Source organism: Megachile rotundata, chromosome 3 (assembly GCF_050947335.1).
Source record: "Megachile rotundata isolate GNS110a chromosome 3, iyMegRotu1, whole genome shotgun sequence".
Classification (NCBI taxonomy): Eukaryota; Metazoa; Arthropoda; class Insecta; order Hymenoptera; family Megachilidae; genus Megachile; species Megachile rotundata.
This window is the reverse complement of record NC_134985.1, coordinates 8,389,717-8,415,475: the sequence shown is the minus strand read 5'-3', so window position 1 is coordinate 8,415,475 and position 25,759 is coordinate 8,389,717. Positions and strand designations below refer to the sequence as shown.

The 25,759-nt window shown below is 33.0% G+C and overlaps 1 protein-coding gene across 5 annotated transcripts in view; it reads right to left on the bottom strand.

Moving 5' to 3' along the window:
- Rgk3 (Rad, Gem/Kir family member 3) overlaps window positions 1-25,759 on the bottom strand; it is a 103,829-nt gene that overhangs the window by 11,866 nt on the left and 66,204 nt on the right. For all 5 annotated transcript variants that reach the window (XM_076529774.1, XM_076529776.1, XM_076529773.1 and 2 more), the window contains 3 exons: window positions 17,938-18,153; window positions 2,299-2,381; window positions 408-594 (listed from right to left, as the gene is read on the bottom strand). In XM_076529774.1, coding sequence (XP_076385889.1) covers window positions 408-594; window positions 2,299-2,381; window positions 17,938-18,153 — 486 coding nt within the window. The remainder of the gene's footprint in view (window positions 1-407; window positions 595-2,298; window positions 2,382-17,937; window positions 18,154-25,759) is intronic.

The following is a 25,759-nucleotide window of genomic DNA, read 5'->3' as shown; positions in this document are numbered from 1 at the left end:
AGCTCGTATACTGCGGTGTTGAGTGACCTTTCGTTTCATTAGCATCTTTCATGAAAAGGATATGAGAAATTTTTCTTGTGTAAACAAAGAAATGTGTGGGTTTTATAAATTTGTTATTTGAAGGAAATTATTGTACCACTTATCATCTTGTAAGTTATTGGCTACTATATTAATTGTGTGTGTGCTACTATATTAATTATTATATCAGTCACTATACTATATTAATTATTATATATCAATTATTAATATGATATAGGAGTTTTCTCACACCTTCCTCAAAAGTAAGTTTGAAAATAAAATTAACATTACACGTTCTTAACCATGAAATAATTTTTATACTAAATTAGTAAAAATGTAAAAATACAAAGATGCAAAGAAGACCTAAGATTAAGTAAATGTGGACTGACCTTGAGAAGAGACCACCCTGGATCGAACCAGGTCTACTTTGTTACCAACTAATATAGCTGGCTTTCCTTGAAGGAAATCCTGATCATGAAGACGTTCCAGGTATTCTTCGGCTCTTTGAAAGGATGCCTTATCGATCACAGAGTACATAATGACAAAAGCATCCGGGTGCAAATTCTCCAGTTCCGTCTTGCAGAAACAGAAAGGTATAAAGGTACATTTAAAATCAACCCGTAGGCACTCATCTACGGATCGTTTCTCGTGGCTGGGCAAATTATGCTCATCTCGAAAATGAGTACTTTTCTTGAAAATATATAACAAACTCTAATTTAAAGTAATCATGCAATGTTTCTAGTAGCAACAGGGCACCTGTTGTACCAACGTGTCGTGGACACCAACACCTACCACGCGAAATGCTTCAAGTTTATTGAGTTTCCATTAATGCACCGCATCTGCTATCATTTCCACGTGTATCGTTTCAACCAGCACGCGATTAAATACTCCAACTTACGGTGGCAGGCTAAATTATTATACTCGGGAGATTTCTTCTTGAAAATATGCGATGGACGCGACTTTAATTGGTTTAACAATGTTGTTGATACTCGATGCATCGATAAGCAATATATGACAAACCTGTGAGTAACGTGTTAACGCGTGAATCTCGTTTCTGGAATAAAAGGCGGGTGTGGATATAAGGTTATGTTAAGTACTCTATGTTCCGAGACTCTGTTGGTGGTTGGACGAAAACCTTGACTTCGATTTAAGTAGACGTTGTACTCGGTAAGTGCTGGATTTTTATATACTCGGAATTGTAAATAAAAATGGCGGTGTGACGAAATATTAAATAATCGTATTTCTTTGTGTAGTATAGTTCGACTTATGTTTAAGTGTTCAATTTTTACTTTCGAAAGATTGTCGTTGAAAAATAATATTATAGGATTATTATAAAAATTTTGTGTTCTGTTGGTTAAGATTGTAAAATTCGGAATTTTCTTTTTTAGTATCGTTACCAATTGTGTACATGTGCACGTACTATTGTATAATATTGTGTTTATGCATACATGTAAGCCTAATATGTATACATGTATGCTATGTATATACATATGTACATGTATTAGGTCGAGTCATAAGTAACTTCCGTTTTTTTATCAGACATTTATTTCGATCTCATTAAACAACAAAATTATATTATTTTATTATATATTCACCACTATTTTCGATAACCTTCTGGTAGTTTATCAATTCCTTCCTTATAAAATGTGGTTGGTTTGGACTGGAAGAAGCTTTCAACAGCCTGCCTGACTTGCTCTTCAGAATTGAAGGTTTTTCCATTTAAAAAGTTTTGTAAGGAACAGAAAAGGTGGTAGTCTGTCGGGGCAAGATCTGAGAAGTAAGGTGGATATGGTAAAACAGACCATCCAAGCTCAAGAATTTTTTCTTGAGTCACCCTTGCTGTATGCGGTCGCGCGTTGTCGTGTAAAAGAATGACATTTCTGCGATTGACGAGTGCAGGGCGCTTTTCTAGGAGTTTCTCTTGCACTTTTTGCAATTGCTGAATGTATTTATCTGCAGTAAACGTTAAATTTGACTTCAACAACTCGTAGTGACTTATACCTTCATAATCTCACCATACACACAATAAAATCTATTTAGCTGCATCGGAAGTTACTTATGACTCGACCTAATATATGTATGTGTATATGTATGTGTATATGTATGTGTATATGTATGTGTAAATGTATGCTTCTTATATGTACACTATTGTATTGATCTGCAGCCCCAGAAATTTGGGAACCGGAGATAATTTGCCCATCCACTGCAATACGGCCATATTTTCTTGTAGTCTAAACCGCCTACAAAGGACGCAGCTTATTTTCCCAATATTACACGTACCTTCGGATTGGCGATGTTGAGGAATATCAGCTTGCTTTCCTCGTCGTTCAACATGACGCAAACGGATTGCTCACCGGACACGTCTGAAACAAAAAGAGACAAACGTTGTACAAAAGCGATTCAAAGAGGGTTACAGAAAAAAAAAGGAAAGAAAAGGGTCATGAGCGCAGGGAGACGTACAAGAAGAAGGAAAAGAACCCCCTTTGATTTGCTGGCTCATTTATTTTTCCTCGGTTCATCCCCTCACGAAGGACACGTTTGCGATGGATGCAAGCAGAATGAAACACACACGGCAGAAAGGAAAATAATCGAATCGAATCGGGTCCGCCGTAAATAAACTACAGCACAGACGAAGGGAGACGAATTCGTTGTAGTGACGGCCACGTGACGTCGTCGAGCACCGCGTAATCTTGCCGTCTAAATGCGTCCACGTCGACGCTCGCTCGTCAACGACTATTCCGAAACGTCGTCGACTTCCTGGCTTTTTATCGATACCGTAATTCGATGATGTCAGACGGCATCGTCGATTTCCGGATACGATCAACACCGTTTCCTCTTTCGTTTTTACCACACCCTTTCAAATCACTTCGTATTTTGTACTTCATGTAGTCTGTACGTTTCTATGTACTTCTATGTTATATTATACGTTTCTATGTTGAACTGAAGAATCTACGTTTCTTTGTTGAACACCGGACTTGTAAACACAGGGTGGATAATATCGTGTAAAAGTGGACATCGCGTAATTCCTTGTGAAAAAATAAGGAAAAAGTTTGCTGATTTATGCCTTCCTTTTTGAGGAAATGGAGTGTGGAGTACAGCTGTAAATATTCGAACATTGGAACGTTTTGTGTCGAAATATTCGAATGTCATTTATATTGGAAGTAGTTGAATTTCATTGATGTTGGAAGTAGTCGAATTTCATTAACATTGGAAGTAGTCGAATTTCATTGACATTGGAAATATATCCAATTACGTTTCATTGTTTCTTTATATTTCTGCAAAATTTCTAATTTCAAAGCAAAGAGTGAAGTGAAGTTGTCATACGCTGGCAAGATTACTTAATGCATTTTACATCAGTCAGAATTAATTATTACATTACAATCTGATGCTTACTCCTGAACATTATAATTACATTGCACCAATACAAATTACATTATCTATAATTGTAACCAGTATTAAACTCCTAACTCCACCATAGCAGAAATACGAATCAGTTCCATCACATTCGTACCGCAACGAATATGAAGGGTTTAACTGACAAGTACTTCAGAAATAAACGCGTTAACACCGCAAAAAAACCACCACAAAAAGAACCAACAAAACTCGCACAAGAAGCAAAGATTTACGCCGCGAAACGGCAAAAGAAAGGGCGAAAAAAGGGCGAGGAAAGAAGAGGCGAGAAAAGAAAAGATCGGACGATGAACAGACGCGCAGCTTGTATGATGCACGTTTATAGCACCGACGCAAAATTAACCGGGGCTATTTCTGTCCGGGCTGTTCCTGCACTTTTCTTTTTTCCACCTTCCTGGAAATCGGCGTGCTCGTTTCGTTTGCCCCTCGCACTTTTCCACGAGCTCGCGATTTTCCATCGTGTCTGCAAAATCTCCGACCCCCTTTTGTTTTCGTCCACCAGACGTGGTTGACGTTTCTTGGCCTCGATCCCGATTTCGTGGCAAAATTATTGCACGAAACTTGACATCGGCCCCGATCTTCATTCGAGAGACGATCGTCCACCATCGAATGAAATGGTTGGTCGAAAATCGAGAGATAACGATAATGTTTGCGTAGGGAAAGTTTAGGTCTTGGTTGTCGAAGTTTGGACTTGATGGAATTAGGAGTACTATGGATTTTACATGTTTTTCGTAAAATTAGAAGATTTGTTTTAATTGTAATGATGTAATTTAGCTATTAATATGATATGTTACTGTATATAATATTAACACATATTAATGTCTTGTATTTTTACCCATATGCTTGGTCCACATGTTTGGTTCACATATTTGGTCACATCTTTCGCACATGCTCTGTATACGTCGATCAAATGCTTTATATCTTCATTATTTTCCTAAATTCTTTATCAACCAATTTCAACTCAGATAATTGAAGAGTTGTAAACTAGTCTTTTGAGTGGTTTCCATTTTCTATAGTATTCAAATTTCACCTCTCGCGCTACACTCGAATCTGACCTAAACGCTCGGTCCGTAGTCCCTCCCCCACATAATTTATCAAGATACCTAAACATCGCAACTAACATACTTAATAATAATTTAAACCCAAGACAATTTTCCATATGTGCCACAATTTTCCATACGCGCCACAATATTAAAGCCATAAAAGTAAAATATTCATACCGACTAAAACGTTTGAAGTATATCGGAATATTTATACCTCGAATTGCGTTAGGAGAAGCCATATTTCTGGAAAGCAGACACGTTCGGTTTCCTCTCAATTTCCGCAGCTCGCATTTAAGCATTGATCTTTTCGCGATGCAGCACGATTGGTTAAGACATCTGTATTATTGAAACGAACGAATCTCTGATCAAGACTCCAGCTGCTCTTGAAACTTGTAAGCGACGAAATGGATCGGTGGCAATTTTGCAAGGGAGCCGAGACTCCGTCCAAGTAAATTGGAACTTCGGTTCGAACTTATTTATGTTCCGACTGATAAGGTGTTCGATTAGTGTTTGAACACAAGTCGAACTATCCTCAAAGCCTGATAATTACGCGAGTTTGTTAGAAAACGGAGAAGCGTTGAAGCTGGGACTGAAGACCTACCGCTGGTCGATAAATATACCTTTCAGAAAGTTGGATCGGTATTTTAATTGAGCTCCGGTGGACTTAGAATGAGAGATTCTCTGGTATCGACGTTAGTCATTCTTTAAACTTTCCTTGCTAATTGAATATGGGATTTGATCATGATCTTAGGAATCATAAGTAAAGAATTCATTGACGAGGTATGAATGAACATTTGCTTGTCTGAGATAATCTTTTGACTGACTAATAAACTTAACTGACTGATAAACTTAACTGACAATAACTTGATTCAACAGGTAAATATACAAGTTCTTGTCTGAAATAATCTCTTGACTGACTGATAAACTTGACTGACAATGACTAGATTCAACAGGTATGAAGATGGAACACTATTAGCATTTCTTGATCTAAGCAATCTCACATAATGAGACAAATCAGTAATGATGACTGATGAGTTTGACTGACAATAACTTCACTGAAGAGGTACACATGTGGAGTACTATTATCATATATTGACCTAGGCAATCTCACAATAGTCATCATGAGAAAAATCAGTTGTAACTGCACTGACAATAACTTGACTGAAGAGGTACACATGTGGAGTACTATTATCATATATCGACCTAGGCAATCTCACAATAGTCATCATGAGGAAAATCAGTAGTAACTGCACTGACAATAACTTCACTGAAGAGGTACAAATGTGGAGTACTATTATCATATATTGACCTAGGCAATCACACAATAGTCATAATGAGGAAAATCAGTTGTAACTGCACTAACAATAACTTGACTGAAGAGGTACAAATATGGAGTACTATTATCATATATTGACCTAGGCAATCTCACAATAGTCATCATGAGAAAAATCAGTTGTAACTGCACTGACAATAACTTGACTGAAGAGATACACATGTGGAGTACTATTATCATATATTGACCTAGGCAATCTCACAATAGTCATAATGAACAAAGTCAATAGTAGCTTGCTTAACAATAACTTGATTGAAGAGGTACACATGTGGAAGGCAATAGAAGACAATGTCAGTCTAGTATTGTTTTTTGTTCTGGACAATTACAGAGTCGTTCATTATTTTTGAACCTAGGAGTACTATTGCTACTTTGTGACCTAGGCAATCTCACAATAGTCATAATGAACAAAGTCAATAGTAGCTTGCTTAACAATAACTTGATTGAAGAGGTACACATATGGAAGGCAATAGAAGACAATGTCAGTCTAGTATAGTTTTTTGTCCAGGACAATTACAGAATCGTTCATTATTTTTGAACCGAAGCAATAAAGTGACTATGCTAGTACTCTTCAGCATAGACAAATGAATGAATACAAAAATTAATGATAAAAGTGCATTTGGATAAAAGTGCAATGTTAAAAGCACTTACAGGTAGATGTAGCCAATTCTGTTTCGATTTAACTAGGTAAAAACTTAACTAGACACGGATTAAATCGATTCTGCCTCGTTCAGGATTGCCTACGGGGTCATCGCGCTATTACCTGTCTATTATGCTCATGCTGCATACCATAATCCACGAGCATGCACGATTTGCTGCAGCAACGAGGAGATTAAAGCGAAACCACGGGTTGAGTATCGCTGACATAAACCATATCCCGTTATAATTTGTTTAGAAACGATGGCTCATCAGTTGATTGCCATATGGATAACCAACGATACCAACTTCACTCCATGAAATAACACTTATTCTTTCATTTTTTTTTTCTGAGTGTGGATTGCAAGTTTATACACTTTTTTTATGTTAGATGGACCCAGGATTTTTTTTGGCATTTTCAAATAAGATATTGTTTAATTCTATTATTTAATTTAGCAAATTTTCGTGGTTTCTGTTTTAGAATTAAATTATATTTAGTTTTGTATTATTTCTTTGTACAATATTATTAAGTTATCTTAATATTCTTGATAATTTGTAGTTCTTATGCTTTCAATTGCACCAATATTTACCAAAAAATTTTATTTAAAATTTGCAAATATACACAGTTTAATATTTTTATATATTCATACTTCTATATTTCTGAACTTTCATATTAAATTTATTAAATTTTCAAATTTGATATTTCTAAAAATTCAGTTCCCTAATTAACAAAATTTACAAAATTTCTAAATTCAAAAATTTTAATTTGTATAAATAGTAGTCGCACAATTACTACTTGCCATTATTCATACTATTCATGTTAGTGACCGTAAAATCTTTTTCCCATCACTGAATTAGATGCCTCGCACTGTTGATATTTATATAACTTTTCAAGAATATTTTTACGGAAGAACATCCTGTGTACGTTGCAACACAAGGTATTCTTTTTTTTAACTGCCATAAACTCTGAACTTTATGCTTGTAACATGCAACTTTAAAGCTTTGAAATCGAGCTGAAAATTCGAAATCTTTCTGGTTCGATAAACTCGATACAGTTTTGCAAAAACGTCGCTGAAAAAGAAACATTTCATCGAACGAAATTTCGAGCTCTTTTTCTTTTAACTCAACTTTCATATTTTACTTTTCATTATTTAGTTCTTAATTTTAACCTAACTTATTATTTTTAACTTTTACTTTTAATTTTTTATTTTTGACTTAATCTTTACTTTCAGCTCTTAATTTTAACCCAACTTTCATTTTCTACTTTTCATTTTTAATTTTTATTTCCTAGTCCTTAATTTTAAGTTAATTTCTATTTTTAACTTTTACTTTTCAGTTTTTCTTTTTAACTTAATTTTTATTTTCAGCTCTTAATTTTAATCTAACTTATTATTTTTAACTTTTACTTTTAATTTTTTGTTTTTGACTTAATTTTTCCTTTCAGCTCTTAATTTTAACTCAATTTTCATTTTCTATTTATCATTTTTAATTTAATTTTTATTTCCAACTCCTAATTTTAACTTAACTTTTACTTTCCACCTTCTATTTGCACCTCAACTTTTATTTTCCTTTTCCATTTATCCTTGACGTTTTTTATTAAAAATGGTATATTTAGAGATTTCTGAACATTCAAATATTCTACCACAATTTTCATAATTCTCTCAAACGTTCAGCCAGAATCTCCAACTAATAAAAGTCACAAATATTTCGTCCCAAAACAGAAAGGAAGAAAATTGACTTTGAAAGCGAAACACAGAGATAAACCACATTCGTCATAAATTGTCAGCAATTCCTTACGAATTTTATTAGTGAGGAATGCAGTTGTAAATTTTTTAATGAGATCGCAAGAACTTTAACACTAAACCTATCGACGTATAATTTGTACTTAATCTGAGATGAAAAATGAAGTCAAAAAATAAATAAGCAAACGACAAAATATAAATTACACACATTAATTCAGTACACAGATATCAGAAGAATCACTTAAACAAATTGTGTAATTTATACTAAGGCTCTTATAGAACGGTCTTTTGATCGCTTTGGTGAGGTTAGGTTAAGTTAAGTTAGGTTTATATAATATTGTTATGTTATTGTTATGATATCAGAAGAATCGCTTCAACCAATTGTGTAATTCATTCTAAGGATCTTACAGAACGGTCTTTTGATCGGTTTGGTTAGGTTAAGTCAGGTTAGGTTAGGTTTCTATAATATTGTTATATTATACATAATATAATATTTTTATATTATATAATACATAATGTGCACATATTCTGCGTAACTAGAATTTTTATTTACTTTAAAATCGCCTGCCTCAAAGAGTTAAACCGCGTTATCCTGAAGGATATTCCGCGACAAGCTGACGCCAGATCCGAGAAAACCATAGCCAAAATCGTTGCCATTTCCTGGATCTAGGACACAGATTTATTCTCCGCGATGGTTTTTCTTACTTGGCAAAGAAATGATGCTCCGCATTCAATGCGTATCCTTTTCCGTTGCTCCGTGAACAGTCGTCCAAGTTTCATGTTTCTTATTGCGAGATATCGCAGTTGTCGACCACTCGAACTGAATTCCAGGATGCGTACGCACCTTGCAATATCTTTGTGAAATGTTTATACGGTTCAGCGGTTAATACTGCAAACACTGTTGCTAGCGAAATGGCGAATCATATGGTTGAGCTGTTCGTAACAGATTCAAATAATCTTTATGGGATTCTGCTGTGGAAATTGCAAAATTTCTCTTCGCAATATTCAGCTTTATTTTAGAGAAATTCACTTGTTATGGTTTATAAGACATAAATAGAATTTTGATGTACAAGTTTGGAACACAGAAGATTTTCGGAACAGAAATGATTTGGATAATTTTAAACATAGGATGCATCCTAACAGCAAAAGCTTTTGCAAACGCCGTTGAAGAAACTACAGCTCGCAGGTATCTTGACCTACATTTTTTAAAAACTGTCCATCAGCGTGAAGGTCTAAAAATAAATAAGCAGTAAAACTTAAAAAAAAGCGGGAACGCGAAAATATTTGAAATGAGTTTCGTTCGTATCAAAGCTCCACATTTATGGAACAAATATTTGTTTTTAATAAGAAATTGAAACGAAACAAACTGAGAAATGATTTAGAGAAATTTTATCATTGTGAACAGTTTAGAAAAGATTTTTTAATAAAAAAGATATAAATTTAATTTTGATAGCCTCAATTCTGACTTTCTACTAATTATAAGTGTTAAGTGAAGAATTGCAATTATAATAATAATTTTAAATGCAATACTCAACTGTAATAACAGTTTTAACCACATATAGAACGTTGTTAAAAAGATTTTCAATAACAAGGATATAAATTTAACTTTGACAGACTCAGATCTGACTTTGTACTAATTTTGAATGTTCACTCAAGTACAGCGATTATAATAATAACTTTAAATGCAATACTCAACTTTAATAACAATTTCAACCACATATAGAACCTTGTTAAAATGATTTTCAATAACAAAGATATAAATTTAACTTTGACAGACTCAGATCTGACTTTGTACTAATTATGAGTGTTCACTCAAGTACAGCAATAATAATAATAATTTTAAATGCAACATTCAACTGTAATAACAATTTCAACCACGTATAGAACCTTGTTAAAATGATTTTCAATAACAAAGATATAAATTTAACTTTGATAGACTCAGATCTGACTTTGTACTAATTATGAATGTTCACTCAAGTACAGCGATTATAATAATAATTTTAAATGCAATACTCAACTGTAATAACAACTTCAACCACATATAGAATCTTGTTAAAATGATTTTCAATAACAAAGATATAAATTTAACTTTGACAATGTCACATCCAACCTTGTATTAAACATCAGTGCCCAGTATATAACAATAATTTCAATTATAATAACAATTTCACAGAACCTCCTAAAAAGAACATCCATATTTCCCACTAAAGAGGTCAAAGTGCCATTAAAAAACCATCCATCGCAATTTCCGCCTTACGCCTGAAAATTTCCCATAGGGTCAAGATTAAAATACGAAAAATCTGAAAATCCGATATCAGGATAAAAAGCACCGACTTGACCAGAAAGGTCAAAAGTTCATCCCCAAGTATCGCCGATCAAAGTGTACAGTTTTGAAAACCGGATAATTAATATGAAGAAGAGAGATCAGCCTCCCCAGGCTGTTTATAAGATTCAGAACGGTTTTTGACCTACATCCTTTCGGAAAATTCTAAGAAACTGTTCACTATAAATATCCAGCGAGAATACGAGCGGAACGCCAGGAACAACGACGACTAACCAATCTAACGATAACGTCGTAACGTGAAATACTCCATGACATTTCTTGCTGTACGATGTTGTAACGAAAGCTAGGCTCCGTTTCGTCAGGTGAAAAGCTAGAAGGACGGACAATGTCACGACGATATTTCACGTCGAGACAGGTCCTCGACCTAGATACCTGCAGGTCCAGTACAGTGGGTTTCATTAAAATTGAACTACAGTGTCTTGGAAAGGGTTTGGTACAGGTCGTGTCAAAGGTGGTGTGTAGATTGTAGGGGTTGGTTTAGTTTTGGAATTTTGGGAGATTGGGAGTTGGCAAGGTTGGAAATTTGGGAGTTTGGGGATTTGGGAGTTTGGAGATTTGGAAGTTTGGGACTTTGGGAGTTTGGGAATTTGGTAGTTTTGGGACTCGGAAGTTTGGGAACTTGGGGAGTGTGGAAATTTGGGAATTTGGGACTTTGGGAGTTTTGGAACGCGGAAGTTTGGGAACTTGGGGAGTGTGGAAATTTGGGAGTTTGGGACTTTGATTGTTTGGGAATTTGGGAGTTTTGGGACTCGGAAGTTTGGGAACTTGGGGAGTGTGGAAATTTGGGAATTTGGGACTTTGGGAGTTTTGGGACTCGGAAGTTTGGGAACTTGGGGAGTGTGGAAATTTGGGAATTTGGGACTTTGGGAGTTTTGGAACTCGGAAGTTTGGGAACTTGGGGAGTGTGGAAATTTGGGAGTTTGGGACTTTGATTGTTTGGGAATTTGGGAGTTTTGGGACTTGGAAGTTTAGGAACTTGGGGAGTGTGGAAATTTGAGAGTTTGAGACTTTGAGAGTTTGGGAATTTGAGAGTTTTGGGACCTTGAGAGTTTGGAAATTTGGAAGGTTGAGAATTTGAGAGTGTAGGAATGGAGAAGTTTGGGACTTTTGAAATATTGTGACATTGAAATCATAGAATTCTGTCACTTTTATAATTTAGAAGAGTAAGATTTGTTCATTGTTGAAACTTTGAATTTTCACAACTTTGCAATTTTGTAATTTTGTAACCCTGCACCATTGCACCTTTGAAACAATTTTTAATAAAATGAAACAAACAATGACCACTAATGAGCCCTTTTGATGATCCCTAAACTGTACAGTTATCATTTATCCCCAAAAAGATGTCCCTTTCATACAGCAATTTTTCATTACAATTTTTGTCTTGTCTCATCGAAACACGTGGCTGAATACATAAAAATCTCAGATTCTGTAACGATAAATCTGATGTTTTTTTTCGGAAAATCGTCTGTGGTCAGTCGAGAGGCGAGTCATCGAGCGATGTTACTTTGGGTGAATCACCAAAATTTATTTCGCGTGAGAGTTTGGCAACGACGTCGATGGCCGAAGCTGCACGTCACGATATGCTCTCTCTGCTACGTTACTTCATAGTGGCCACTTGCAGCTTTACGTTTCTACTACGGAAATATCCGCGTGTCGCAACGAAAGCTCGGGTAATTACATTCCCGTCTGAAAATAGGAATTACGAATTTTCCGGCCGATGTCCAGTGGAGTGGTTTCAAACAGTCAATTAGGAGTGTCTGGTGACGAAGTCAGGACTGATTTTTGGGGTCGGGGATTTGGGACGTTTTGAGAACAGATATGAAAGATAAAAAAATATATATTCATACAGTACATATATATACACATATATACTGTCCACTCTCTATTTTCTGCGATCTCTACGCCTATGTATATCCGAATTATGTATACATATATATAAATACATGCATACGTATATTTAACATTGAACAGTGCTGTGAGAAGAATGGTTCTAATGGTGTACCGTTTCAGGGGCCAAAAAATTAACATTTACTTGAAGAAATAATAGAAAATTGCAACGATTCTACAGGGTGAGCCATTCAGACATCTTTGAGAACTTCACTCTTTTCGAGAGGGTGGACTCTGATGACAAATAAACTCAGCGCTGATTTTAGCTATCTCTGGAAAATTGATACGCACGGTCCTTCTTTATCTTATGTTGTTTCGGTCAGGAGAGACAAGGACACGTTTCTAAAAATGTGCAAAATGTGATTTCGTAATTCTAGTAGTTTGAAGCTAGAAAGCAATACTTTGTCACACTTTCTTCAGAGATACTCTAGACTATACTTCGGAGTCCGATTTTGCAATTTCACCTTAGAAACTTTTTAAAATTTCTATATGCTTTCGTTATAAAGTTCGTTACAATTTTGTATCAACCTGTACAAAATCTTCGATAAACCAGCACGTACACTTAATCAAACGAAGTCAGGTTTTAAATATAAATACACGAGATTCCTAACATTTAAATTATAGATCAGAAAATATTGAGTCAGAAAATTTATTTCTAAACGAAATTTAACTTTCAATAATTAGTCAACGAGAATATTGATTTCTTTATCTCATTTTTTAAGAGTGGTAAACGACCACGTGGTGTGTGTCGACATTTGCAAGGTATGGATTTGACAACTGAGGAGGATAAATGACGCACGAATTCGTTTTTCTGCGTCAGCAAAATCGGTGTTGAAAAGAAAATCCCTAGTAGGACTAATGAGAAGTCTTATTCATCTGCTGATACTGAGTAGACGTTGATACTGATGCAAGTATTAGTGTCAGTGTGTTTGTGAGTCTTAAATTATCACATTTCTAAAATCATTAATTTTGTATTCAAATTTTCATATCTGGGGTTTTTTAAATTCTCAAGTTTAGAAATTTATTTGAGGCTTTGTAAAATTCTGATACTTCAAAGTTTCCGTATCTCCAAATCTCCAAATCCCAGATCTCTATATCCCCAAATTCTTTAATTTCCAAATCTCTAAATCCAAAATTTCCAAATTCCAAATCTCCGAATTCCCAAATCTCTAAATTCCCAAATATCCAAATCCCAAATCTTCAAATCCCAAATCTCCAAATCCCAAATCTCTAAATCCCAAATCTCCAAATTCCAAATCCCAAATCACAAATCTCCAAATCCCAAAATCCCAAAATCCCCAAATCTCCAAATCCCAAATCTCCAAATTCCAAATTTCCAATTTCCAAATTTCCAATTTCCAAATTTCCGAAATCCCAAATCTCTAAATTCCCAAATTCCCAAATTCCCAAATTCCCAAATTCCCAAATTCCCAAATCCCCAAATTTCCAAATCTCCAAATCCTAAATTTCCAAATTCCAAATCTCCAAATTCCAAATTTCCAAATTCCAAATCTCGGAATTCCCAAATCTCTAAATTCCCAAATTCCCAAATTCCCAAATCCCCAAACCTCCAAATCCCAAATCTCCAAATTCCAAATCTCCAAATTCCCAAATCTCTAAATTCCCAAATCCCCAAATCCCCGAATCCCCAAATCCCTAAATCCCCAAACCTCCAAATCCCCAAATCTCCAAATCCCAAATTTCCAAATCCCAAATTTCCAAATCCCAAATCTCCAAATCCCCAAATCTCCAAATCCCCAAATTCCCCCCAAAAAATGCTAAATCCCTACATCCGATATCAAACAAAAAACTCCATTTTTCTTCCAACTCAGCAAAGTCCCCAAAACCCCGCATCGATATTCCTTCCCATATTTCTTCATAGAACGTTAATAAAATCTGGCAATGAAAAATTGGGTCACCGTTTTAGTCGCGACGGAAAAGGAACATGATTTCGTATACCATTAGTAGTAAATATTCGACGATTGTACCGTAATGACCCAGTCGCGTGTAGCATGTCGATCCTTCATTCGTTAGGCTCGTTTCACAGCGAAAGCCAGAGATAAAAGTAGACTCTGAAAGCAAGTATTTCGTGCATTGTACCCGGAATATCTCCGGCAGCATTGTAGGAAACGTGGAAAGAGGGTCGGTGTAGCTCGCCAAGAATGAGACACAATTTGGTCGAAAGCCGGAAACCGGCGAGCTTTGCTTCTTTAATTCCCGCAAGATTGAGTTCGCCGGTATCGGTGGACGATTTATGTGTGACCTTTAACTTTATTAACCAACATCTTTCTTTCGGCTAGCCGGAAATCCGACTTGCCAATATCCGTGTGACGTCTGCTTTTGGTACGTGACGTTTCCGATAAAATGGCTGCTACTTACGGTTAACCCAACCGTTTCTCATGGGAGATCGGATACAGATCAAACTGTCTCGAACACCTTTTTCTTTCATTTCTTTGTCCGTTTTATCGCAGAGAATCGGATTTGAAAGTTAATCTTTTCCGTGAAACATCTTCGGCCAATAAACGGTGACTTAAGTCCGTGCGAATTACAGGTCGTAAAAGTGGAATCGTAGGTTAACATTATTTTTTTCGACGATGTGTACTTTGCTGTTTAACACTCTTTGCTGATGTTGATTTTTACAGAATCAAGGCAGAAGGCAGAAGGTGCTGTGGAGTTTTAGAAGTAAATTTAAAGATATTTTGTTTGGAAGTAATAGCGGCAAGTCCGCCATTTTGTAGCAAAATTTTTACCGCGAAATTTAATTGAGAATAGTGATGTTTAAATGAAGTGAGCTACGTGATTGATATATTTTATTAATAATATGTTACTCTTTGTCTGAATGCTAAATAATTTAACTTTTGTATGAAATGTATTTTTAATATGTAAAATATATTTTTAAATGGCATACATTTATCAAATGTGAAGTCAAGTTATAAATTAAATTTCGCGCTACTGATTTTGCTGAAAAACGGCGTAATTGACCTAACCTTGTTGACTATTTCGGGACTCTGATTAGAGGATTTCGTTTTGTTATTTTTGTATGCCACCTGGTGTGTAAAACGGTGTTTCTTCACATTTATCTCACTTTGCGTCGCTGGTGCGAAATAAAAATAATTATTAAAATAGAAATTAAAGTATTAATTGAAGCAGAAATTAAAGTAATAATCGAAGTAGAAATTAAAGTAATAATCGAAGTTAAAATTGAAGTAGTAATTAAAGCAGAAATTCAAGTAAAAATTAAAATAATAATTAAAGAAATTAAAGTAGAAATTCAAGTAAAAATTAAAATAATAATTAAAGAAATTAAAGTAGAAATTCAAGTAAAAATTAAAATAATAATTAAAGAAATTAAAGTAGAAATTAAAGTATTTATTGAAGTAGAAATTAAAGTAATAATCGAAGTTAAAATTGAAGTAGTAATTAAAGCAGAAATTCAAGTAAAAATTAAAATAATAATTAAAGAAATTAAAGTAGAAATTAAAATAATATAAAAATGTTATAACTTTAAGCGTCGTACAGTATATAATTAATAAAAAATAAAATTAAGCATCAAATTTCTTTAAATTCAAACTATAATTTCTTTCTCCAAATTAAAATTTGTCAAACAGAAAAATTCTAAATGCAATTACAAATGTTTTAAAACCACAATTTTCCATAAAACACAAAAAATGAAAAAATTAACTTGTCCATCTTTTTTAAACCAACGAATAAAAAAGTTAGTAATAGTACAAATTTCCCGAGTAACGTTATTTATGCTTTTTCTTTGGAAGTTGAACATTTGATTAGAGGTTCAACTATTTTGAAGGAGTACTATACTACACTGAGTTTACGAGCCGGGTGAAATAGGACAGTGACGTGTTTCAGGTCTTCGTTTATTCATTTTACTTTGTATATTCTTCTTTTAGGACGTACGCTGCTGCGATTCGTCAAACGATTTTCACTGATTTAATTTTCTTACCGAACTTTCTCGATAACAATTCAGGCAACACACGGTGTTCTGTTGTGTAGAATATAAAACATTCTATTAACGCTGAACTAAACCGATCAATTTCTCGAGTTCCTTATTTCAGGTTTTCAAACTTTTCGAGATTCTTTTCTCATTTCTATTGAAATAAAATTACAAAAGTAAAAAGATAAGATGCTTCATATTTTATCCTTCATTTATTTGTAATAGGTATTCATATTGTTATATTGTTGTATTTATATTATTAGTATGAATGTACCGAAATAGGTTAGGTTTAGTGTTGAAGGACTTGATGATCTTGCAAATGGTGAATGACAAAAATTGATATTTTAAAAGTTCTTCAGTACAGAGTATTGAAAATTGCAGGTATGTGGTTTCATATGAAATTGCGATTTAATATAAAAATAACGCGTCACTCAATAAGTCTCCGGTCTAACTAAGAAAAACAAATTTTTTTTAGAAATTCCACTTTAATCATCAATATACGTTCCTTCCAGTGTGATACATTGATTCAAACGCTCCTCTAACTTTTCAATTCCCTTTATATTAAACGATTTGTCTTTGCCCCCAAAATAAGCTTCAGTTTCCGCAATCACTTCTTCATTTGAGCCAAATTTCTTTCCGTGGAGCATTTTTTTCATATCTGCAAAGAGCCAGTAGTCGCTGGAGTCCAAATCTGGGGAGTACGGTGTGTGAGGAAACAATTCAAAACGTAATTCATTCAATTGAACCATCGTGTTCATCGACTTGTGACACGGCGCATTGCCTTCGTGAAACAGCAAACGCTGCACCCACTTTGAAAGCAATTTGCACATGCCCAAATTTTCATGCAAAATTGTGAAGACACTACCTTCTGATATCTTCAAGGCATCAGCTATCTCACACAACTTAAGTTTACGGCCCTTCAAAACTATTTTGTGACATTTTTTATGTTTTCCGGAACGACTGCTGATTTTGGGCAACCAAAGCGTTCAGTATCATCGGTGCTTGTATGACCGCGTTTAAATTAAGCATACCAGTCAATGATAGTTGATTTTCCTGGTGCAGAGTTCCTATAATGCTTATCAAGTCACTTTTTGGCTTCAACAGTATTTTTTCCGATTAAAAAACAGTGTTTAATCAACACACGAAATTCCTTTCTATCCATTCTCTTCAAAATTACGAAACTGGGGGTACTAAAATGACTGTAACTTCTAAACTATTGGTCAGAATACCATGAAATTTTGACACGTACTGTTTGAAGGTTAGTATTATTCGAAAATAACGTGGGTCTGTCACCAGTGTCGTCATATATGTGTCAGACCGAGGACTTATTGAGTGACGTGTTAAATAACAATAGCAAAATACATGAAATGATACCTAAGCTTGAGATCTCTAAGCTTGAAATCAACTATAAGTCGATCCAAACAATTACAAGTAATTTTTCATTCTCTCCTTATATCGCCACTTTAGGTCTTCCACTTCCAAGAATTACCACCAAAGTTTTTAGTATTCCCTCGAACACGATATGCATATTTCACATGGGACAGCTATAAACTATCAAAGAACACGATGTTACTTACCTCTCTGTCTGTCGTACGCGTTTATACATTCGCTGGTCATAAATTGGCTGATCAGGGCGGTCTTTCCAACACCCCTTGTACCCAACATCGCGACGGTGTACGAGGGGACTTCTTTTTCGGGAGCGGCGCGATTTTCTTCGTTTTCTGGATCTGCAGGTGCCAAGGAGTTCGACCTTGATCTTCTTCTTCTGAAGGAATCGCCTCTGTTGATGACACCTGTAACAGAACGAACAAATTTGTTAAATTCTGTTGTTGAGATTAATTAATAGTTTAGTCACTATTGGTAGCTACTGTTGGTAGTTACTGCTGGTAGTTATTGTTGGTAGTTACTGTTCATACTAGATACTGATTTGCATTTTGATGATATTTGTGATGGAACGATTTAATTGGGCAGAATCTATTGCGAGATTGATATTTCAGTTACTGTTGTGTAATATTGAGATTAATTGTTAATACTGATTGCTAGTGTGCAAGGTTAATATTAATTGTTAGTATGCAAGGTTAATATTAATTATTCATATGAAAGATTAATATCAATGGTTAGTATGCAAGGTTAATATTAATTATTATTATGAAAGATTAATAATGCTCACTAATATATGTGCAAGATTAGTATTAATTACTAATATGCAAGGTTAATATCAATGGTTAGTATGCAATGTTAATATTAATTATTAATATGAAAAATTAATATTGCTCACTACTATATGTGCAAGATTAGTATTAATTACTAATATGCAAGGTCAATATCAATGGTTAGTATGCAATGTTAATATTAATTATTAATATGAAAGATTAATGATGCTCACTAATATATGTGCAAGATTAGTATTAATTACTAATATGCAAGGTCAATATCAATGGTTAGTATGCAATGTTAATATTAATTATTAATATGAAAAATTAATATTGCTCACTAATATATGTGCAAGAATAGTATTAGTTACTAATATGCAAGGTCAATATCAATGGTTAGTATGCAATGTTAATATTAATTATTAATATGAAAAATTAATATTGCTCACTAATATATGTGCAAGATTAGTATTAATTACTAATATGCAAGGTTAATATCAATTATTAGTGTGCAAGATTAATATCAATTATTAGTATGCAAGATTAGTATTAATTATTGGTATGAACGATTAATATTAATTATTAATACGAAAGATTAATATTGCTCACTACTATATGTGCAAGATTAGTATTAATTACTAATATGCAAGATTAATATCAATGGTTAGTATGCATGGTTAATATTAATTATTAATATGAAAAATTAATATTGCTCACTAATATATGTGCAAGATTAGTATTAATTACTAATATGCAAGGTTAATATCAATGGTTAGTATGTAATGTTAATATTAATTATTAATATGAAAAATTAATATTGCTCACTAATATATGTGCAAGATTAGTATTAATTACTAATATGCAAGGTTAATATCAATTATTAGTGTGCAAGATTAATATCAATTATTAGTATGCAAGATTAGTATTAATTATTAGTTTGAACGATTAATATTAATTATTAATACGAAAGATTAATATTGCTCACTACTATATGTGCAAGATTAGTATTAATTACTAATATGCAAGGTTAATATCAATTATTAGTGTGCTAGATTAGTATTAATTATTAGTATGAACGATTAATATTAATTGTTAGTATGCAAGATTAATATTAATTATTAATATGCAAGGTTAATATTAATTGTTAGTATACAAGATTAATAATAATTGTTGATATTCAAGGTTAATATTAATTGTCAGTATGCAACATTAATATTAATTTTTAGTATGCAAGATGAATAATAATTGTTAATATGCAAGGTTAATATTAATTGTTAATATACAAGATTAATAATAATTGTTGATATTCAAGGTTAATATTAATTGTCAGTATGCAACATTAATATTAATTTTTAGTATGCAAGATGAATAATAATTGTTAATATGCAAGGTTAATATTAATTGTTAGTATACAACACGAAGAGAACAATACAAAATTAGAAGTATCTAAAGCCATCACTACGAGCGTACATAATCAATTATACAACTGAAATTGTCGTTCGAAAAAATTGGAAAAAATGAAATACGGATGACTGGAATAAATAAATACAAAGTATCTCGTTTACGTTCAAAGCTATAAATACCATTAAATATTCATGAGGTTATTGGTTCTGTCGGGCGCAATGGAATTCGTTCTTCCGTTTATTTGTAAATAAATGGAATGGTAAAAATACATGGTAACCGACGCAATTTTTTTGGGTCACGGCCATTTGCTCGCGATGTTGCGAAGAAAATTCAAGGAAACAGACACAATTCGACCGGTGAAATAAAAAAAAAAAAAGAAATACCACGCACACGAGCTTTCAATTTTCTTTCTGCTGAATGTGCGTGGTTCGTCGTTTCGAGTTTCTCAATAAATTCCAATTCTACCTATCGTTTCGTTCCAGCTGTGTTCTGCTTTTCTGTTGTACCAAACATTCTTGGATCTGAAATTTTCATTTCGTCCGTTTTATTTCGACTTACATTCCCAATCGGCGCTTTTTTTGTTAAGCTTCGTTTGAGGAAATTGTTGTTTTGATTTTACTGCGGTACAATTATTGTTAGGGGTAAAATTTTGGATGTTGAGTGTCTAAACTGAGATTGGTAAAATAATAGGAGAGTAATTTGATTAAATTTAAATAGTAACTAGACTGAAATTACATAAAACTCTATATTAATTAAATTCAATTTAAACAAAAGTTAGATTAAATTTTACTTGAGGAAATTAAATAAAATTCTATATTAATTAAATTCAATTTTAACAAAAATTAGATGAAATTTTATTTGAGGAAATTAAATAAAACTCTATATTAATTAAATTCAATTTAAACAAAAGTTAGATTAAATTTTACTTGAGGAAATGAAATAAAACTCTACATTAATTAGATTAAAATTTAAGCAATAATTAAACTTAATATTTACTTCAGGAAATTACATAAAACTCAACAATAATTACATTAAATTTAAATAATTACACTAAATTTTACTTTAGACAACTAAATAAAACTTCACAGTAATTTGTTTAAATTGAAGTGACAATAAGGCCTAACTTCCTATAATTAAGCTTAATAGTAGTTTTACTAAATTTATATGATAATCGAATAAAACTTACCCTTTAAGAAATTAGATAGAATTGAGTAATTATTCGATAAGGTTTAAATTAGACCAATTACAGCTTCAGATAATTAGATCGTACGAATTAAATTAAATTTAGGTGACAATCAAATTAAATTTACCTTCAGGTTATTAGATGGAACTTAATAGCCGTTTGATTAGTCTTCAATGACAATTAAATAACTTATTGTTAGATCAAATTAGTAAATTAATTAGATCAAATTAAATTCAATAATTAATTAATTAATTAATTTAATAAAACTTCATTAAATTAAATAAAATTTCACGACAGTCTAAACTTAAAAAGTAATTAAAATGAAGATAATTCCTTTCGTTGAAAAGTAATATTAATTTTGTAAATAAATAAATTACCTAAGTTTTCAGCAATTAGTATGATTCAATAAAAAAATAGTTTTTTTTGTAAAAAAATTATATTTTTACAAAAATTGCATTATATTTTATGAAATTTTGATTTGCAATTAATTTATCATCTGTAAAAAAAAATAAATTTGCCCTACTTTCATATTTTAATACGATAAAATGGAAAATGCGATCACTCTGACATAAATATTATAATTACAGTGAACCTACTAATTAATGTCATTTAATTGCATAAATATTTGTTCGAAATCTTCAAACATTCTAATTACTCAGTAAATTTAAAAAATACAAATATAAAATAAAAATATAAATAAAAATAAAAAATATCTTTTCTCGTCGAAGTTAATTGCTGAATGATCAAACAATTCGTCGAGAAGTTAATTATACTTAATGCTATCGTTATTTATATCGTTCAGTTTTTTTGTATCCCTCATCACTTAAATCTCGAAACTGTTGCTTATCGAACGCATTCGATAACAAGTTGATTTTCGATATAACGGTTAAATAACTACATTCCGGAATTCAAACAAGTCTGTCGGCTGATACAAACACGTATAACTGGTAATATTGTATCGATTTTAATTGTTGGAAAGTTAGTCGAATTTCACAGCGTTACAATTCGCTAATATTGGGATTGCACGATTCCACTTGCAAATAAAAATAATTATACATGCGAGAATTTTTATCGAATATGGGAAATGTAGAAACGTATTAAAAAGAGGTGAAAAATATGTGTATTTATATTACATATGGTTCGATACATTCAGTTTTGTATTAAAATTTATTTAAATTTTATTTCATAATTTAAATTTTGATTAGTTTGGAATTTGAAATATTGAGAATTTGGGAATTTGAAATATTGAGAATTTGGGAATTTGAAAATTTGAGGGCATGGAAATTTGGAAATTAGGGAATTTGAGTAGTACAAAATTTAGGGGTTGTAAATTTGGGAATTCGGGAATTTAAGAATTTGGAGATTTCAGAGTTAGGAAACTTGAGAGTTTGGGGATTTGAGAGATAGGAAATTTGATAGTTAAGAAATTTGAGAAGTTGGAAATTTGAGGTGTTGGGAATTTGAGAAGTTGGAAATTTGGGAGGTTGGAAATTTGGGAGGTTGGAAATTTGAGAGGTTGGAAATTTGAGGGGTTGGGAATTTGAGAAGGTGGAAATTTGAGGGTTGGGAATTTGAGAAGGTGGAAATTTGAGAGGTTAGAAATTTGAGAAGGTGGGAATTTGAGAAGTTGGAAATTTGAGAAGTTGGGAATTTGAGAAGTTGGAAATTTGAGAAGTTGGGAATTTGAGAAGTTGGAAATTTGGGAGGTTGGAAATTTGAGAGGTTGGAAATTTGAGAGGTTGGAAATTTGAGGGGTTGGGAATTTGAGAAGGTGGAAATTTGAGGATTGGGAATTTGAGAAGGTGGAATTTTGAGAGGTTAGAAATTTGAGAAGGTGGGAATTTGAGAAGTTGGAAATTTGAAAAGTTGGGAATTTGAGAAGTTGGAAATTTGGGAGGTTGGAAATTTGAGAGGTTGGAAATTTGAGAGGTTGGAAATTTGAGGGGTTGGGAATTTGAGAAGGTGGAAATTTGAGGATTGGGAATTTGAGAAGGTGGAATTTTGAGAGGTTAGAAATTTGAGAAGGTGGGAATTTGAGAAGTTGGAAATTTGAAAAGTTGGGAATTTGAGAAGTTGGGAATTTGAGAAATTGGAAATTTGAGAAGTTGGGAATTTGAGAAGTTGGAAATTTGAGAGGTTGGGAATTTGAGAAATTGGAAATTTGAAAGACAGGAAATTTGAGAAGTTGGGAATTTGAGAAATAGGTAATGTGAGAATTTGAGTATTTTTAAATTTAAGAGTTCCAAGTTAAAAAATATAAAAACAAAGAAATTTGCAAACCTGCAAATTGAAAACTTAGAAAATTAGAAACCAATCATTCAAAAATTCGAATGATATAAAACAGCTAAAAAAGCAAGATATAAGTGGGTTCTGTAGATCGTCTAATAATAAGACTATGACCTAAAATAGGTTAAGATCAGACAGATACGCCGCGTTTGAACTGCGCTAAACTACGTTTTATGTGCTTTTATATGCTTTGAGGGATATTTTATGGAGATAAACATTTAGAAATACATCGAAGATACTACATGAAACTTTTCATCACTTAACTAACCAGTTAAGTATTAATTAACAATTCAATTCCTCATCTAACATTTCCATTCGCTATTTGCAGAAATATCTTCTTTCGAAACACATCGTATTGTCTTGAGAGTTTGTGTTACCTCTCGGTTATCCCAGTGAATTAAAACCACAATCGAAACAAAAGGAATCGGAATGCAGTTTAGAAATTTAATCCAGCATTGTATTCGCAAAGTTTGCACTCGAAAATTGTACGTACGTATCCATACTGGTTCTCAATAAGCCGTTATCAGAGCCAAGCATGCGAATTTAGTCTAACTAGGGTATAACTATCGGGCTTGGATTAATGCTACCATTTTCCCGTGAAATGTGTATACTTTAATGAGAACTGGACCTGCTGCTGCGGGAGACTACCACGTAATTAGTATTCTCTGGAACAGCATTTCTCGATAACCAGTTCACAGGATATTTTTATAAAATTATGCTATATATTCTCGTTTTTAAAGATTTACTCGATTCAGGTCACGGAAATTATATCTGTTTGTAATTTTTCAAAGGAAGGTGCGAGACGGTGAAACAGAAAGTTTTGGGGGGAAATTTTTGTTAGAATTATGCAGTGATCGACGACAACTTTGTTGGATGTTAAGCCAAATATAATCAATTTATTAAAATAAACTATTTAACGATTTAACGATGGCAAATATACAAGAAGGAATGACATTTTATGGCAGAGTTCACGCTTTATATAAATTAACTATGTAATAGTTTTTTGTTAATCGATTTATGAACGTGCGATAATTTGTTATATTCTTAACAATTTTGTATGTTGAGGTACGAATTAAAATTTAATTTTAGTATGGTGGATTTGAGTAGTTAAGTTTTGACTTTAATTGTAATTTTTTTAGGTATATAGATTTTTATTGCTGGTGTGTTTGAATAGCAGGTTTCTAAGAATATATTAAATTCCTCAAATTCCTAGATTCTCAAATTCTCAAATTCTAAAATTTCCAAACTTGCAACCCCTAAATTTTGAAATACCAAAATACCCAAAATTTTCAAATTCTAAAATTCCCAAATTCCCATGTTCCCAAATTCTAAATTTCCCAAATTCCCATGTCCTCAAATTCCTATGTGCCCAAATTCCCATGTCCCCAAATTTTAAACTTCCCAAATTCCCATGTTCCCAAATATAAAATTCCCAAATTCCCATGTCCCCAAATTCTAAATTTCCCAAATTCCCATGTCCCCAAATTCTAAACTTCCCAAATTCCTATGTGCCCAAATTCCTATGTCCCCAAATTTTAAACTTCCCAAATTCCCATGTCCCCAAATATAAAATTCCCAAATTCCCATGTCCCCAAACTTTAAAATTCCCAAATTCCTATGTGCCCAAATTCCCATATCTCCAAATTCTAAAATTCCCAAATTCCTATGTGCCCAAATTCCCATATCCCCAAATTCTAAAATTCCCAAATTCCCATGTCCCCAAATTCTAAACTTCCCAAATTCTCATGTCCCCAAATTCTAAAATTCCCAAATTCCCATGGGCCATAATTCCCAAACTTTAGACAAACAACCCCAAAATTTAGAAATACCCAACTTCCCCAATTTCCAAACTCCAAAATCCCTAAATTCTCAAATTCTCAAATTCAAAAAATTCATAAATCAAAATTCGAAAAATTGACGAGCTAAAAATTTGAGAATTCCAGAACATATGTATCAGGAAATTTCATGAATGCATAAATTTGCTTTTAATGGTTAATACAGTTCTCTTCCGTTTCTCGCAAGGCTTCTCCGTGCTCGGACATTTGTTTACGGAGGAATCATCTTCTAAATGGCAGCCGGTAAAGCGTTAATGGATTCTCAAAAGCGAAGCCATCGACTTCAGGTGTAATCTAGTGATGAATCGAGTCAGACATGAATTCATGGCGGAAATAACCACGCCAGAAAGTGAAAGAGTAAACGCTTTAGTCGTTCCTGTGTTAACTCTTGCTAATGCGTTTACACTGCTTTTCAAATTATGCCTTGCTCCATCAAATTGGAGAACATGTGCACAGTTAACTGCGTTTCAACGTTAAGTATAAATTTATTACTGATTTACGTTTATATTAAATTTATTGTAACATTTATATTAAATTT